The sequence below is a fragment of the Sceloporus undulatus genome, chromosome 4 (assembly GCF_019175285.1).
Source record: "Sceloporus undulatus isolate JIND9_A2432 ecotype Alabama chromosome 4, SceUnd_v1.1, whole genome shotgun sequence".
NCBI classification, from domain to species: Eukaryota; Metazoa; Chordata; class Lepidosauria; order Squamata; family Phrynosomatidae; genus Sceloporus; species Sceloporus undulatus.
Genome location: NC_056525.1, coordinates 64,827,202 through 64,844,236, shown reverse-complemented (window position 1 = coordinate 64,844,236; position 17,035 = coordinate 64,827,202). Strand labels below are relative to the sequence as shown.

The 17,035-nt window shown below is 40.1% G+C and overlaps 2 protein-coding genes across 3 annotated transcripts in view; one reads left to right on the top strand and one right to left on the bottom strand.

Moving 5' to 3' along the window:
• Nucleotides 1-6,696, top strand: part of PACSIN1 (protein kinase C and casein kinase substrate in neurons 1) — an 80,670-nt gene extending 73,974 nt beyond the window's left edge. For both annotated transcript variants that reach the window (XM_042464332.1, XM_042464331.1), the window contains exon 10: nt 155-6,696. In XM_042464332.1, the coding sequence (XP_042320266.1) occupies nt 155-264 (110 nt within the window). In that variant the 3' untranslated portion in view covers nt 265-6,696. The remainder of the gene's footprint in view (nt 1-154) is intronic.
• A 3,994-nt stretch (nt 6,697-10,690) lies between these two features.
• Nucleotides 10,691-17,035, bottom strand: part of SPDEF (SAM pointed domain containing ETS transcription factor) — a 75,784-nt gene continuing 69,439 nt past the window's right edge. The window contains exons 2-6 of the mRNA XM_042464590.1: nt 16,087-16,578; nt 14,005-14,202; nt 13,622-13,669; nt 12,395-12,535; nt 10,691-11,699 (exon numbers count right to left, since the gene is read on the bottom strand). Coding sequence (XP_042320524.1) covers nt 11,521-11,699; nt 12,395-12,535; nt 13,622-13,669; nt 14,005-14,202; nt 16,087-16,552 — 1,032 coding nt within the window. The 5' untranslated portion in view covers nt 16,553-16,578 and the 3' untranslated portion in view covers nt 10,691-11,520. The remainder of the gene's footprint in view (nt 11,700-12,394; nt 12,536-13,621; nt 13,670-14,004; nt 14,203-16,086; nt 16,579-17,035) is intronic.

Here is a 17,035-nt window from a genome sequence, read left to right as displayed (position 1 = left end):
TAGACAACAAAGAGCTCTTTCCCCTTTCTGTCTTTGTAAAAGACAAGTTCACTGGGAGAAAGGTTAAGCATTATGCATTGTTTATAGATATATTTTTTGATGATGTAGGAATGAGATTGCATACTGAAGCCCCAATTTGTTATTATTGTTCTAGGTGATGAATTAACCAAATTAGGTGAAGAAGATGAACAAGGATGGTGCAAAGGTCGTCTGGACAACGGGCAACTTGGTCTTTATCCAGCTAACTATGTGGAGTCTATCTAGTTCTGTCATGTTCTCGTCACTGCTGTCAGAAAAACCAACCAACCTTCTGTCAACTCCCATTACTCTTTGCCAGCCAAGTAGCCATCTTGCTGTCCAGTCATTCAGCACAGTTAGAGATCTAAACATATTTTCCAATCAATCTTTTATTTTTTTAATAGCCATCTCTGAAGAGTATTTTGTGGTCGCTTTAATCTTTTTTTTAGATAATGAGAAATTAAAGGTCGACATTGTCTATTGAGGGCTTGTTTTGTAAGTGAAAGCCAATACCTCAAGCCTTTAAAGCCTAACCAACAAGACTTCTGATTGGTTGGTTTTTAAGGATAATGTATTGATGAGCCACCTTCCAATTGGCTTGAACTATTTGAAACTTCTGGCACTTTAGCTTCTGGGGCCAATCCAATTCACTCTCTTTGAATAGACTGAAGCAAGCAAGAACAAGGAAGAAATGAAGTATACCCTGCCCCCTTTGATTTGTTATTCCTCTCCACCTGCTCTGTGTTTTCTTTATTGTCTTTCCTTATTTTTAAAAGCAAAACAGAGATACCCTTTGCCTTCTCCAGGACATCCCAGTCAATATTCTTGTGCTGTAATATTGTATCATCCAGATAATCTCCCAGAGTCATCACATTAATTGAAGTATTGTATGTGTGTGCTATGAATTACTCCAGAGAGCCGCGAGATCCCTTTTTCTCCTTCAGATTGAAGCATGATGTGGCTATTTATTCTACTGACTTGAGACAGAACAAGGCTCTGAGCTCAAGATGGACACCCTATGCAAATTATCAAAGTATTTCTCACCGGCTCCTTTCTCCTAGCGCCTCTTGAGGAACTGGATTGCATTGCTGGAGACCTGATCAGATAGTGGTGGAGCGGATGCATCCCTTCAGTATATGTGCATAACACAGATTTCTCTGTTTTTTCCATTCTAAGAAATGTCTATTGAGGCAGGAGAGCAATGAAATGCAAAACATGAAAGCTAATGGCTTACCTACACACTCAAGACAGACTGACCACCAGCCTTTGACAAAGAAGAGTGTTTGTTTTATATAGTTTCCATTACCTTGCTTTAAAAAGAGATCATTTTTCCTCTTTGAAACAAGATAACTGGTTAAGCTGTTGCACATGATTGAGATGCTGCTGGAAGCATATCTCTGTATGGAATCAAGGCCAAGGATTGCATTCCATAAAGTACTAAAACATTTATTTATAATATCAAGTACTGACAAGCTGGTTTCTAATATCATGCAGTTGTTTTTTAATATCATGCAGACTGGATAGGATTGGAGAATGCATCTTGCTGTCAATTGGAGCAGGGGGACATCAGTGTACATAATGCATGATGAAGGAGGCATGCTGTCATCAGTGTGGAATCACAGTGTGGCATATCACTTGGAAGGCATTCAGACATGGGCTTGTGATAGATGCTGTTAGAGGTGTCAGACAGATGTTGTCTCAAAGACAGAAGAAAGAAGAAATCAGTTGTGTGCAGAAGTGCAAAACTGATGCATATTTGCAACAAAATCTATATATGGATTTTGTGCATACTTCAGAGACAGGCATGCAGCCTAGTGATTGAAGGCTTACAGAAATCAGTGAGTATAAAACAAGATGCTATGTCCCTTGGGTCCTTTGACACTACACAATTATAGCACTATGATTCCATTTTAACTGCCATGACAACACCCTATGGAATCTAGAGATTTGTAGTTTGGTGAGGCCCTAGAGCTCTAAGTGGCCTTCCTAAGCTGGAAATCCTAGGATTCCATAGGGTATTGTCATGGCAGTTAAAGTGGGATGATAGTGTTATAATCATGTGGCATGAAAAAGTCTATAGAGGCAGAAGGCTGGATGAATAAGAGGAGTTTCCATTAATGATATCCTGAGGAAAATGCTTAATCTATTTTGAAACTTCTTCCTAGATGGACAAGGCCCAAATCTAATTGTTAATCACAACTAAAATAGACCCATTGAATCAATGGGGACTTGGTAAATCTAGACATATGTACATTTAATTGATTTACTAGAGCAATAGAAGTTGGGAACTAAGAGATTTCGGCTTAAGTGATCTATAAACTGCATGAAATGCAAGAAAGGAACTAGAAAGTATGTTTCTGTTGAAATTCCTTTATTCCTGGGCTTACAAATCAAACAGTCCAAACCCTTTGAAGTGAGGGCAGTGAAATCTGATACCTAAAGGTCAGATTTGTCAAATATAATCAATATAAAGGTAGGTGATTAGGGAGGGGGGAGAGATGCAAAATTACTGTTCATACTGGAGACCAGAAATTGGTTCTTCAGGTAGTTTCTGTCTGTAAGGTCTATGTATGTAGACCTGTGTGGCCTATGATTCTAGATTATCCTAATGTGATATTTTGCGACTTTTCAGCAGGTGGGATCCAAACATCCTTCAGCTTCAGTAATCTTTATTGGCTAATAAATGAGGCTCCTTCACTATTTTCAGGTGTCCCCAGAATGCTTAGTAATTTGAATCTTTCAAAAAGTATTTGTCCTGTCTGAGAACAGGACCTGAGCTTGAGCCCTAAAAATGAGAATAAAGAAAGAAGTGAAAATATTTTACTACCTAGATATTGGCCAACTATACAACTCACTGAGACGTTCTGTCCCACTGAGCATAATTCCTATTAATTTCTATGGAGGCTGTATGGGAGAACTTCATGGTGGTATTTCTATATTTCATTTCCTAAATACTGATATGGCAGCACAAATGTCTTCAACCATTGTCATCAGCATCATGGTGGCAGTAGCATAGATTCGTCTTGTTAACTACAATACTCATTGAATACAATAAGAAAAAGCACATGTGGTGCACCTCACACTATGGCTTCCTCTCTGGAAGGAGCATCTATTTACATAAGAAGAGTTGTATTTCCAGAAAAGGTCCATCCATGAACAGACATTGAACCTTCTGTTATATTGGATGCAATCAATAAAAATAAGAAACCATTCTATCAAGGAAAGTTAAAACAGATAACCAAAAGAGAAGGAAGATAATTGCTGAAAGGACTACTGATGAAGTAGAATAAGATGCAATTGTTTTAAGGCTGCATGAGGAATATGTGATCTTCCAGATCTATGAGGCTACAATCACCATAATCCATGACCTGCTGACTGGACCTGATGGTAGTCCAAATCCAACATCTGCAGGGCCATATTTTCCCCATCTTCACTTTAAAAGTATATTTTAAATTATAACTGTGTCGCCCCCTTGAAATCTAATATTTTAACGTATTTCTTCAAAGTTAATTATTCAGTTGTTTGAATAATTGATTTTTAAAAATAGCTGATTTCACACAAGCTTTTTTAAGCAAAAGTTCTTTCTTCCCCAAAAGGATGGAAGCTGCAGTTATCACTGTTTATTTCCCCCTGTATTTTTATCTTCCCAGTCTTCCTTGACATGGGTGGAAAATCTTCTCTTTTACTCTAAGACATGTTTCCCTTGCAGTCTTCTTGTTTCTGAAGCTAGAAAGGCTAATGATGACATAGTTGAGTGAAGTTTTGGTGGCTCCTTTCCCAATTTCTTTTCTTCACAATAGCAAATTATCCCTTGTATAAATGGTTGCATATCATCCATGTTGCACATCAGCTGGGCTTGTCCCATCTTTGATTGACATATTTTGAAGTGATGGAATCAGGTGAATCCATCATACAGCTACCTCCCATTAACCAACCATACTTCCCCAATTTCCCCCCAGATATGTTGGGCTATAATTCCCAGCTTCCTGAGCCAAGTTGTAGGAGATTGGGTTACTAACCTGTTCTCTTCACACAATCACATCTTGGAAATCCCATGACATCTATTTCTGTTTTCTAGAAATCTCCTTTTCAGTATCTGGTTGCAGGCTATGTTCATCTGATTAACGGTACCCTTTTACATATTATCTGTCCTCCCAGGGACCCTACAGGGGCTTAAACCTAGTGTAGTTTTATCCTAGTTTATGCTCTTTTTCATGGTATGAGTCCCAAAGTTTTTCCTTAGACGTCAGTAGTCAGCCTCTTGCACAATGGTCCCTTGGTTTCTGTATGGACATCTACAATTGTTCCTCCTTGGCTGCAGTCTGTTTATCTTACAGATTATTGGACCCAGTGACCAAGTGTAATTCCTGAATGATTAAAACATGCTGCATACTGGATAATGTAGACAAGATTTTTCCGACCTTCCAACTTTTGTTTTGTTTTGTTAGGTTAAGAAAAAATTTGGGGAATGCTGTTGTCTCAGCAATGCACCTGTTTTTTGTACTATGTGTAATTTAAAACTAAAAGGTGTGTGTGTGTGTATGTATGTATATATATATATATATACACACACACACACACACACACACACACACACAAACACACACACATATATATTGTGACTGTATTACTGTGTATACAAAAAAGATGACTGATCTATGTAAATGTTATATGGATTTTAATTCTTGTTTGATTCTCATGCTCTTAACATCTCCTGATGTAGATGTAACTGTCATGTTTACAAGATGAGCTTTGTTGCTGAGATTGATCAGGCCACAGGTGTGAACAAGAGGACAGCATGATAGCTGATGCAGAGCTTCCTACCTAAATTCCCTTTTGCTCAGATTTCCAGCTGATGATTCAGCTAGGCCTGATGCTAAAAAACATACTTTGACATGTCTGATGCCAGAGTCATGTGGCTCAAAGTGTGAGGAAGTTCTGTTTCTCTTTGGTTCAGAATGTCTTAATGGCAGGTGATGGCTTTCTGGTCTGTGGGCAGTGGCATGATTAGGGTGGTGAGGTAGTGTGGACCATACCAGGTGACATCCCAGAAGAGAGGTGACACCTGGCTGAGTCCTACCGCCCCCCCCACCTTCCTCCTCAGCACTGTTTTACTTGTGAGTAAAGCAGAGCCGGGCAGGGAGAAAGAAGGCCCAGTGCACCCCACCTCCCTGCCTGGTGATATTTTACTCACAAGTAACATGGGGCCAGGCAGGGAGGAAGAGGCTGCACCCTTTTTGGCCCCATCTCCTGAAGCCCCACCCCCAAAGCTCCCCCTGAGCTGGATGGTACCCAAGGCTGGGACGCCATTGCCTGTGGGGTGGAGAATTCACTCCAGGCTCTAGTCTGAACTTCAAAGGAATGATCCAAAGTATTGAACTTTATCCCCAAAATAGGTTCAATGCTTTGGTCAGCAACCCAGAGCAAACTCACAGCTCAACTGACAGAGAAGCCACCTGCTGTCACTATAACATTCTGAATGGATCCCAGTCAATCTGGGTAAGATGGCTTCAGTTTTTACAAGAGACACTGATTTCCATCTTGCCTTGCTTTGCATAGAAAGTGTTGGATACAGACTTCCATGACTCCTTAGTAAGGGATGAGGTAGAAGAGCCAAAGGAATCCAATTTTGTAGGTTCTAGAGATAGAAAAAGCTGAGAAAAAGCAGATCCTTGAAGCAGCCATTTCCCCCCAGTCTCTGTCCAGTATGGAATTTCATATAGAGAGGTTGGTGGAGAGGAGAGGAGGCCGTCCTGTTACAGGAACACAGGGACTGAATGGGAAGGTTAGCCATCATTCAGTCTGGGTTTGTTGGCAGGCTTCCTCTCAGTGGATGTACACAGTCATATCCTGGCCTTTCTCAAGTAAGACACAAGAAGGGGAAATAATGGTATGTATTATATGGATGAGGAAGGAGGGTTTGCAAAAAGCCAGAAAAGCATTTCCCATTGAAATATGCCTCTTCCAGCCCCAATCTTGCAATGCCACCAAGGTAGGAAAGATACAAACATAACGGAGGCATCTCCACTGCACTCTAACCCCTCACTTCCATTCCAGTCCTTGGATGGAAGTAGAATTTTGTTTATTGAGAGAGCCCTTGGCTGATATCCTTATGACTGATCCTCACACCTATACCTGGAATGGCAATCATGTCTGTTTCCAGACTGTCAGTAACACACAGGGATGCAGGTGTGTAGAGGCTGATATACTGACACATATGTCTCTATTGACTTTTAAGCTGCTGGTCACAGAATAAATTTTTGACTGCTTGCAACAAGATGCTAAGAGTCAAAGCAGACTCTTTGCAAACCCTCTCTTTCACATGGCTACATAATGAAATTAATAGACTGGCTGAGTGGCCACCATGCTGGAACTTCTTATGAAAATCAGTGATAAAGCTACTATAGTCTATTCATTATGTGGTCCAATGGAAACAGAATTAATGCCAGGTATGAAAAAAGTGAAATAAAACTATGACCCTCCTCATCTTTTTTTTTTCATATTAAAGCTCTGTGGTTCTAAAGGATGGATTAAGTTAAAAACTAATGTTACTGTCAGCCAAGCTACATACTAGCAGATGGAGAATAATGTACCTGTGTCATGCCAGTCTGCCTCTTTTTCCATAAAGAGCAAAAACTATACTTAAGAAATACAATAATAAAAGGATTATTTTATTCATGCATAGTGTGTTTAGCCTCATTATTGATGAGCAGATATTGGGAAAGGACCTGTTGTCCTTACAATTCAGGAATGCAAAATGAGCTCAGGATGACATGAAGATGTAATACAGGATAACTGCAACCATATCTTTAATAGCTGTGTCCAAGATAAAATTTAAGCAGATGCAACTGGTTCCCTCAAGCACTAGAGTCAAGTGAAAGGGTAGATCTGCTTAAACATTCCTCTGTTATACATCTGTTCAATGGCACTAGAGTTTTCCATTGTATCTGGTTATGTGGCTTCTTGATAGTAGCTGTGACATGTCAGTTCCAAGGCAGTGGTAACTGATGGCTTCCATGTCAGGGGTAGCGGTGCTGAATCTGCTCTGGGTTCTAGTCCAGGTGTTAAATGACCTGTCCAAGATGCTAGAGCCTTTCAAGTGTAAAGTAAAACATCAAATGGATTCACTCTGACAGGTTGAATAGTGTGTTGGAAGACACCAGAAGGGTTTTATGGGTACATTTGTTGCATAGCAGAGCTCATAAGACTGTTCCCTTTGCCATTTCCAAGACAACCATTCTAGATTAGTGTCTTTTTTCACTGCTGTGCCAAACCCAGGAAATGTATGCCCTATCCTTATACTGTGAATTCCTAGAGACCACAGTGTGCATAACAAATGAGCATATATTTATGAGAAGTGACAACTCACCATCAATATAAATCTCATGATCATTAAACTCCTCTGCTGCAAGTATCATTTACCACAAGAAAAAATGAATCCTTGCTGGTTTTTATTATGGCACATAACAGCAGTCAGGCTCAGTTTGGATTAAGCATTTATTATAATCACCACTAGCTACTTTGTTTACCAGATGCTCACTTCCCAATTACACACCACAAATAAACCTCCGATCTGTCCATCCCTAAATTATAAACAGGAGCATTATCAATTTTGCATACTCCCGTACACAAAAATAAAATGTGCTCAAGGGGCCTACCCCACCCCCACCAAAAAATTGCTCCTTAAACATAACTTAATCTATGAACCAAAGTAAAGGCAGAAGGCAAAATAGGCAGCTATGTTAGGAGAGGGTTTTTTAAAGGGACTATTAACATCACAAGGAGACTTGACTGAGGAACAGTTGCCTCCCACCAGTTGTTTCTGAATTCAAATTCCTATCTGTATCCAGCCAATATGGCCAATGGTCAGAGATTATAGGAGTTATGTTCAATATCTGGGGGGGGGGGGTTAAATGTTCTCCCACCCCACTGTAAACTCTATTTAACCCATGAGCTGTATGGCATAAAAACAAAAGCATTTCAGAACACTATCCATTGTGCACTTTGTATTTATCTTTCATATACACCATTTCCACCGAATTGTTTTTCTATTGCATCTCTACTGTTCTTAAGTAAAAAAAATATATTGTTAAAAAAGAGGCTAGGGCAGTAGGATTGGAAAACTGGAAGAGGAAACTAGTTGCATGGAAGTATTACTATAAATCAACTTCTCCCAACCTGGTGCTGCCTGGATGTACTGGACTGCAATTCTCTTAATTTTCAGGCAATAGCTGTGCTGCTAGATTGTCTGCAATATAGCCACTTGCAAACTAGTCAAAGGTTAAGCAATACAGGGATCAAAAATTAACCAGAAAAAAACCCTAGTATTAGAATTTATAGAAGGATACTATTAGTATTTGGTTAGTATTTGGAAGGGACACCACCAGGGAATACCAGGCTATATTCAGAAGAAAGCAGTGGCAACTTTTTCTGAATAAATATTGCCAAGAAAGCCCTAGAATAGGGTCACCATAAATCAGAGTTCACTCAAAGCCACATAAGACAAAGTATGGCAATATTATGAGATGAAACTGAACTAAAACTTCACAAACTCTCTATTGCCCTGGCCATCCCATGACAGGATAGTTGTTTTCACCCTGAATTATCCATTGCCAAGACCCACTGCTCTTTCAAACCTCCTCTTGCCTTGGGAAATGGCAACTGGAGGGCTAGATGGTGGGGAGTGGGCTGGCAATTGGAGGGCAATATACAGGGGCTACTATATACTTCTTATCCTGCCCTAAAACCAAAACAGCAAAGTTCGGGGCTGTTGCAAGACATTTATGATGCATCTGCTAAAGTGAATCCAACAGTATGGAAAACAAAGTTTTGCTAAATTACGTCATGCCCATGTCATGTCTCTGAAGAGAATCAGTTCAAGGGCTGTGACACTGGTTGGATTAAAACTGCAGTTCTAGAAACTCTTGCCAGGGAGTTTTATTGACAGAACTGCTTTGCATGAATCTTACTACAAAATGTTAAGAGAGTGAACAACTTCACTTTTTTAATTTCTGCCATTCATTTAGCTCTAAAATGCACAGGAGCCCAGTCAGGAACTAAACTGATGATTGTAACCACTTACTTGGACTAGCAGCTTCAAATAATGTCTGGAACATAGTTGGTCTGGCACTTTGAGCAAGCAGTTATTTCAGATTCAAAAAACATCCACATAAAATTTAATAAATGGCATTTAATTACTCATATTCTAAAACTAAGAGACAGAAAAGCAGGAGCTAATCTGTTAATTCCCACTGTACCTATATCGTATTATTCTGGCTAGTTTCTTCATGATTCTTTTTTCCATAAATCTTGTTTTGGCTTTGCGCTGCTAAAATCAACTCTAGTTTATTCTTATTCAAAAGGATCTTGTGGCACCTTTGAAACTAACTGAAAGAAAGAAGTTGGTAGCATGAGCTTTCATAACAAAAACTCATGCTACCAGCTTCCATCTTTCAGTAAAGTCTCAAAGGTGCTACAAGATCTCTTTGCATACTCCAGACCAACACAGCTATGTCTTTGAATTCCAATTTATCCTATATCGGCGTTTCTTAACCTGTGGATCGTGACCCCTTTGCGGGCCGAATGACCCACTCACAGGGGTTGCCTAAGACCATCAGAAAACACATATTTTATATTAATAATTTTATGGTTGGGGGTCACCACAACAGGAACTGCATTAAAAGGTCGCATCGTTAGAAAGGTTGAAAATCACTGTCCTATATTCTTTGTTGTCCCTGACTGTTTTTTTCAACAAGTCTGGATGATTTTCCAGATGGAAGCCTTCCGGTTAAAAAGAAAAATTCTTCATGTATGGTAGAGAAATTGGTGGCCAATCCAGCATTTTTTCCTCTCTCTCTTCTCCCAATGTGCCACCGTGTACTCTGTAACTCAGTGGGTTGGATGTTAAAACAATGGCATTGGGAGTCATTGCATAACGAAATGCATACAACTGTCATAGTTCAAGCCCATTTTATAGGTGGGAAGGTGACATATTTGGAGGGACAGAGAATGATTAATGCAATAAAATCACCCAGTGGGGTTGGGAGGCGATTCCCATCTTCCAACATTAGCTACTATACCACTACCTCTGTCTGCAGTGTATTGTGAGAAAGTCAACAGTAAAGACACTACTGCTTTGTCTGCTCTCATTATTGTTGTCATTCCTCAGAGATCAGTGCATGAGTCCAGGTACTGTTAGTACACCAGAGCAACCTCTGTGGTTGCCAGCACTTCATTCCATGGAGCCTAGCGGTGGCTCTGCTTTGCGCAGAAGCATTTAGATATTCAGCCAATTGGCCTCAGCAGGCATGCAGGAGCCACAGTGTTCTAGCCTTGGGTCAACATGAGCCCTGGCAGAAGGCTGCTGTACATGACCCTATTGTCTTTCCTCTCAAGGAAGGTTCATTCACATACAGCAAATGGGTGGCTCTGTCCCTTTGCTAACAATAGCTGAAGCAGTCCCTGCTTTTGTTCACCACATATATAAGAATGTATTTGGTCTGCCAATACAAAAAAAATATGGATAGACCTTCTGGCCTGCTCCTTTGAGCTTAGCTAGGAATCATGTCCTCTTCTCATTAACCTACACCCTGTTACAATATTGAAAGCCAGTTTTACACCATTATATTAAAATTCAAAGCATTACTCCAAATTTATATCCAAAATAGCATCCCTTCCCCCCCCCAAAAAAAACATTTTGCCAAGACTTAAAAGGTCCTTTGGAGGAATTAGCATTACAACCTGTCGTACCAAATTTTCTTACCGTAAGTGGGTTTTTTTGTCTCACAGTGCACTCTTTAAGAGTGTGCTTGTTACATAAAAAGCAACAGATGGCCAAGAGAATGGAAACATTAAGGCAGCTTATAAGATTGCCATGCAACACTACTGGAGATCTGTCCACCAACTCATAAATTCCCAATATTATTACAGTACTTTGTCTGGTTTCCCATGATTTGTTTTATAATGTAGATTTAGTAAAGTTTCAAAAATGGTTACCTTGCTTCTTTTACCATATTATTCTTCCAATAGCTTCAAAGAAAAAAGGGGAAAAACCCACCTGATGGATAGACTGAAGTAACCCCACCACCTTTCTTCTTCTCTTCCCACCAATTCCCCAAATCCTCTTGGCTTCCCACAGGATGGATTTAGAGAAATATCTATCTATCACCTACCTACCTACCTATCTACTTATAAAAATGTTCTACACACAATACCATGGACTCTAAAATATAATATATGTTCATGATTTCATAGCAGTTCTTCTTTTGCCATTTTATCTGGACAACAAAGTGTATTTGTTTCCCTGTTCCCACACTCAATTAAGGCACAAGTCTTTGAAGCTCAACAGACAAATCCAGTGGGTTCCCAGCCTTTTGTCCAACCTTGGAATTCTTCTATATTAAAATCAACATATTGCAGAGGAAAGGGGTTTTTATGCTTCCAGATATCCTCCAGCCCACAAAGTACGCAGTGTATTTGAATTTGTTCCATTTGCTTTGCTTTTCAGACAGGATGTACAAACTGGTAGACCAGCCGCTGTGAGATATCTGGTTTCCTGATTATCCCTTTCTTGTAATATTGTCGAATAGAGCGGCTCAGCTTGTCGTAGTTCATGGCAGGCCGGTTCTTCCGGATTCCCCACAGGCGAGCCACCTGAGCAGAATCTTCTATCTTAAATATACCTAGAAAGTAAACAGGGGGAACAAGAAAGCCAATTATGCCATTTGTTCTAGCCGTGATCTGCCTTCCAACACAGTTCTAAGGTACCCTGAGGCTCTGTTACAATATCTTGCCTCAGAAGACTTATTAATTCAAAAGAAAAAGAAGGGAGTTTTATAAAGAGCCATAAACAAGTCACAGTATCTCCGCCTCAGAGGATAGCAATGGCAAACCCCCTCTGAAGAAACTTCCCAAGAAAACCCTGTGATAGGTTCGCCTTAGAGTCACCATAAGTAAAAAGTGACCTGAAGGCAAAGAACACCATACCACACATAATAACCTAGTGGTGCAAGGGTGGGTAGTGCCATGGGAGGTACAATGGTAACAGCACAGATAGAAATTGTGAGTTACATCAAAAAGCAGTGTAGGTAAGAGACCCCATCCTATTACTTTTACATGCTAGAATGGTGGAGCTAACACCCAACAAACATATCAGCAGTGAAACCTCTTGTTGCACAAATGGAACCTGGAGACAGACAGACAGACAGACGGATGGATTTAATCCATCAATCTATAATATTCTGCCTTTCTTCCAATATGGGACCCAAGGTAGCTTAGAGTATGATAAAAACAAAACACAAATGGATGATTATGCCGCTGTCCAAAATCAGGAAATTGCTATGTACTGTATTTCCAAGACAGAATCAGTAACACTTACCTTTTTCCTTATTAAGCCAACGAATGAAGCGGCCATAGTTATGAGGCTTCAGTAGAAGTTCTTTTAGAAACTGCCATAGGTGAATAGGCTGGCCTGAACAGGATGAATCTACCTCACTGTCTGTCCAGTTCTCTTCATTCCCTATAGCAAGAGATACAGGGATTGAAGGCCAAAGACAAAATAAAAATTCAATACAGTTTTATCATTTATTCCTGTCTTCAGTGCATATCTCAGCTTTCTTCCACAAATGGGACTCAAGGTGGCTTTACTATTTGTAAAACAAATAGTACAAATACAGAAAATGAATAAAAACATAAATGTTTTATATATGATTTAAAACACACAAGTAAAAGAATGATGTAGCCGTAATGTAGTTGAAAACCTGTTTGGTTCCAGATTTATTTGTTATAATATGTTCCTGTTTTTATTTGTTTGTTTGTTTGTTTGTTTATGGTATTTATACTCCACCCTTCATATTGTACATATTGTGTCCCTACCCAATCTGATGTACTGTAATGTCTATATTTTAATTTTTAAAAAACACCAGCAAGCAGATGTTAATTAGGCTACCAACAGCCTATCTAACTAAAAACATCTTTGCCTACCAGAAGAAAGACAGGGAAGAAACCAGACTAGTGTCGCTAGGTCTGGGATCTGCCATCAACCTGGATATTCTTTCACAGCTGCACCCGACGTGCATCAGAACATGGTGGAGGCAAAAGATGGGCTGAGATGCAAGAGAACCCCATCTGTAATCACACTTAAGATTGCTGAAGTCATGCTCAGAATTTAGAGAAATTACATCTCTGGACTCCAGCTTCCATAAACCTCTAGTCAGTGTGGCCAGTAGCCCAAACTCTTCCAAACTCTTTTCCTTACCAAGTGAAAGGCCAAGGGGAAGTCCATTATGACTCTTCCTTAACAGTCTTCTGCCATCTCACAAAGAGTTTTCACTTCCTGGACTTTTGAGTTTTTGCAGAAAGCAAGTTTCCCGAGCAGAAAATATTTTCTCTGCAGAACATTCTGCAATCTAAATACGTTTTCTGCACAGAAAATGTGGTTTTTTGGTAGAATAAATTCTGAACAGCAAATAGTCCTCAAAATCTGCACAGTTTTGAGGACTTACTTGCAGCACAAAGAGAAACTGTAAATATATTTGTTCTTGTCGAAGAGAAAAAAATTTATAAATATAAATTTACACACATCTCTAGACAAAATTGAACTCACCACAGTAATGGATCTCTCCAGGGGCAGCCTTCTCCTTCATCCAGGCAGCTGTAAAGCAAGCACAGATGTCAAAGGATGGTCTATCTACTGGCCTCTGATAGGCCCAGTTTCCCCATTATTTCTCTACTCTTGTGGTCTGTCCTATAAGATCTCAAGAAAATAATCATTCAGAGAACTGTGACAGGTTCACTTTAGGGGCACCATAAACCAGAAACAATCTGAAGCCACACAACAACAACAACAACAACACGCATTCTTTATTGGATAAATATGAACCAATCACAAATGTGTACATCTAGGTTACACATCTGTAACTGTGATCATGAATTCCACTACAAGTCTTTTAACTATGCTATCTGTATCCCTGTTCTGACACTAGATACCTGATTTCCAAATGTCCAGGTGAGCATGCAACACATCACCACATGGTGGGGAGCGCTGACGGAACTGCTCCTCAGACATGGCACACAGGTCTTTTCCAGACAGATCTTGGAATGATTTCCCAATCTGTGGTAAGCGGTACTGATGTTCTGTCCATAAAATCCACTTCTGGACATTTCCTGGACTCCAGTCTGCTGGGTCTGCAAAGTAAACAATAGAGATATATTGCACATTGTCTCAATTAAGAATTAATAGCCGAAGCAAATGACTTCCAGGCACATTTTAAGTGACTGGTATTTGGAAAGGAGAACTTCCCCATCTTCTGATATGTGTGGATTGTTCTGTATAATCAAGCAATTCATAGCTACTTAGGTACCAATTTCCCATGCATCTCCTACTGCTATAGTTTTTGATGTGAGGCATATATATGTTTTCGTTTAATAATCCCAATTAATTCAGTGGATGTAATTGGGATTAACTCTACCCATTCTGGTTGGAATTAATTTTTGGATTTAACTCTAGAGCTTCCACCAGCCACAGTCAGTGTGGTCAATGGGCATAGATAATGGAGGTTTAACCAAACAACATCAGGAGTGGTCCATATAAAGAAAGCTGTTTTAAAGTCTCTAAAATGTATTTTAATAAATTTATTTAATAAATAAAGCTAAGAAGAAGAAGAAGAAGAAGAAGAAGAAGAAGAAGAAGAAGAAGAAGATGTAACTCAAATGGGGAATGAGAAAGAACACTAGACCAGTTCAGCAGCATGTCTTTCTTCTTGGCTCATGCAAAGAGACCCTTACAGTGTGAAATTCCTTTCTCTTCTGCAATCACTGAATCATTGCTGCCACATGTAATCAGAAAAATTAATGTGCATTCCTGTTCTTTTTGTGTTTTGAAACCTGTACATCAAGTGCAGGGGGGCTCAGACATGCTAGCACCAGTTAATTCAAGCATCTCCATTTCAACTTTTCTAAAATATTTTGCTTTAAAACCACCTCTAAGGATTCATTGCCTAAAAAAACCCCTGTCAAATTCATGGCCATAAGTTGACTGGAGACTTGAAGGCACATACACACATTGAGACTGGACAAGTTTCAGCTCTTGTGCAACTCCCACTCACTTCAATGGGGCTTGTGTGATCTGTGCCCCCTGCCTTACCAAAGGATTTAGAAAGACTACATACACATTTTATCTGTACTTCTGCATCAATTAGAGAAACCGTATAAACTCAGCCCCAGCATATCTGCATATAAATTCAGTGAATGTGTGAAACACTGTATATGCTGGCGAACCTAGGTTTTCTGAACACATATACTTTCCATCACAGTTTTCACTGTTTCTAGTAATGGGTGCCCTTCCGCAGCTTTCTGAATTTCCTCCCTATGTGAGGGACCAAATGGAAAGATTAGGAACGTCTAGACTCAGTAGGAGCTTGACTTTTTATAGATTTTTGAAATTTTATGCACAGATGATAAATATATGATTTAACAAAAGAGATTCTGCACAGGCCATTCTGCCAAAATACATCTTCTGCATGATATCATCTGAAGATTGCTTTATGTCCCCTATCACTGAAAATAAGGGGGGAGGAGGGAGAATGTGGCAGCACCTTTAAGACTAAGCAGTTTTCATTTGACTATGGGCTTTCATGGATATAACTGGTTTGGTTTATTTTTTAGCATGAGCTTTCATGATTTATAACCACAAAAGCTCATGCTAAAAAATTTAAAAACCTAGTCTTAAAGGTGCTTTTCCTTCCCCTCCTTTCCTTGTTTTTATACTACAAGACATACACACAAGCAAGAAAGTAAGCAATGGCCTCTTCTATACATTCTCATACTAACTCTAATGACGGGCCCATTCCCATGGCGGCAATTCTGTTGATTATACTGCAACATAAACATGATCATAGAGCCAATAACATAGTGTCTTAGAATAATAGCAAAATAAACAAGAGTTTGAAAGTAGCTCAAGACTTATTAGCCACTTGCCTGCTGCCACTGAACTCCGCTTGCTAGTCTCACCATTGTCCTGCACCACAAACATTTCCCCAAAGCAGAGAAGAGGCTGTTTGAGGTACTCACCTGCTGCAATATTGAGAAGCTTGCAAGCTGTTTCAATGTCCTTGAGGACTTCACCCACCACCATACTTTGCACTTGCTCCAGGGAGTGTTCCTCCAGATGAAGGTTTGCTGGGTAGTCCATATCAGGTGTGAGGCTCAAACCTTGACTGTCAATGATAGGGCACTGCTCTGGTTCTTTGGGTACTCCTGCCCTAGCCCCTTGGCTGTTGGGTTGTTGACTATCACTCAAACCCTTAGGGACCCAGGTGCTGTCATTTGGGTAAAGCATGTCAAAGTATTGCAGGCAGAAGGCAGGAAGAGTTTGCTCAGGTGTGGCAGGGGGGCTTGGAATGTCAAGAGATTTCCAGCTCTGGCTGTCAGGATCTTGAGCCACAGGTAGTTTCTCCAGGTCCGAAAACAGCACAGGATCCTGAAGGATGACTCGGCTATGTGGCAGAGAAGTTAGGCCTTGGCCAGCACTGCCCATTACTCTGCACAGGTTTGCTTCCAGATCTGTCATCAAAGAAAAGGAGAAGGAAGGAAAGGGGGGTGGAAACACATGCATCAGTCAGATGGGATGATTTGATAGTAATTCCTGCATTTCTGCCCAATGATCAGGCACAATGGAGGAAAGCTAAGCCTGTTAAAGGAAAAGAAACCACCAAAGAGTCACTCTATGGCCAAAGAGACCCCTAGATGAAAATAGGTTAAATAGCTCTTCATGGGCCCAGGCAACTCTTTCCTTCTGGGTCATTTGGCAATAAGAAGGCAAGGGAAGGAATCCTGTCAGCAAGGGTGAGAGGATAATCAAAACACAGAAGAGTGAAAGACAGAGAGAGAGTTGCCCATGGTTAGGATCACATGATAGCTTTCTGTAGAGCAGGAGCAAATCTCTCTCTGGTTTCCTAAGAGCAAAGGGCAAGAAAAATGGGGGAATCACAAATACTTATATGATGAACCCATCAAGTCA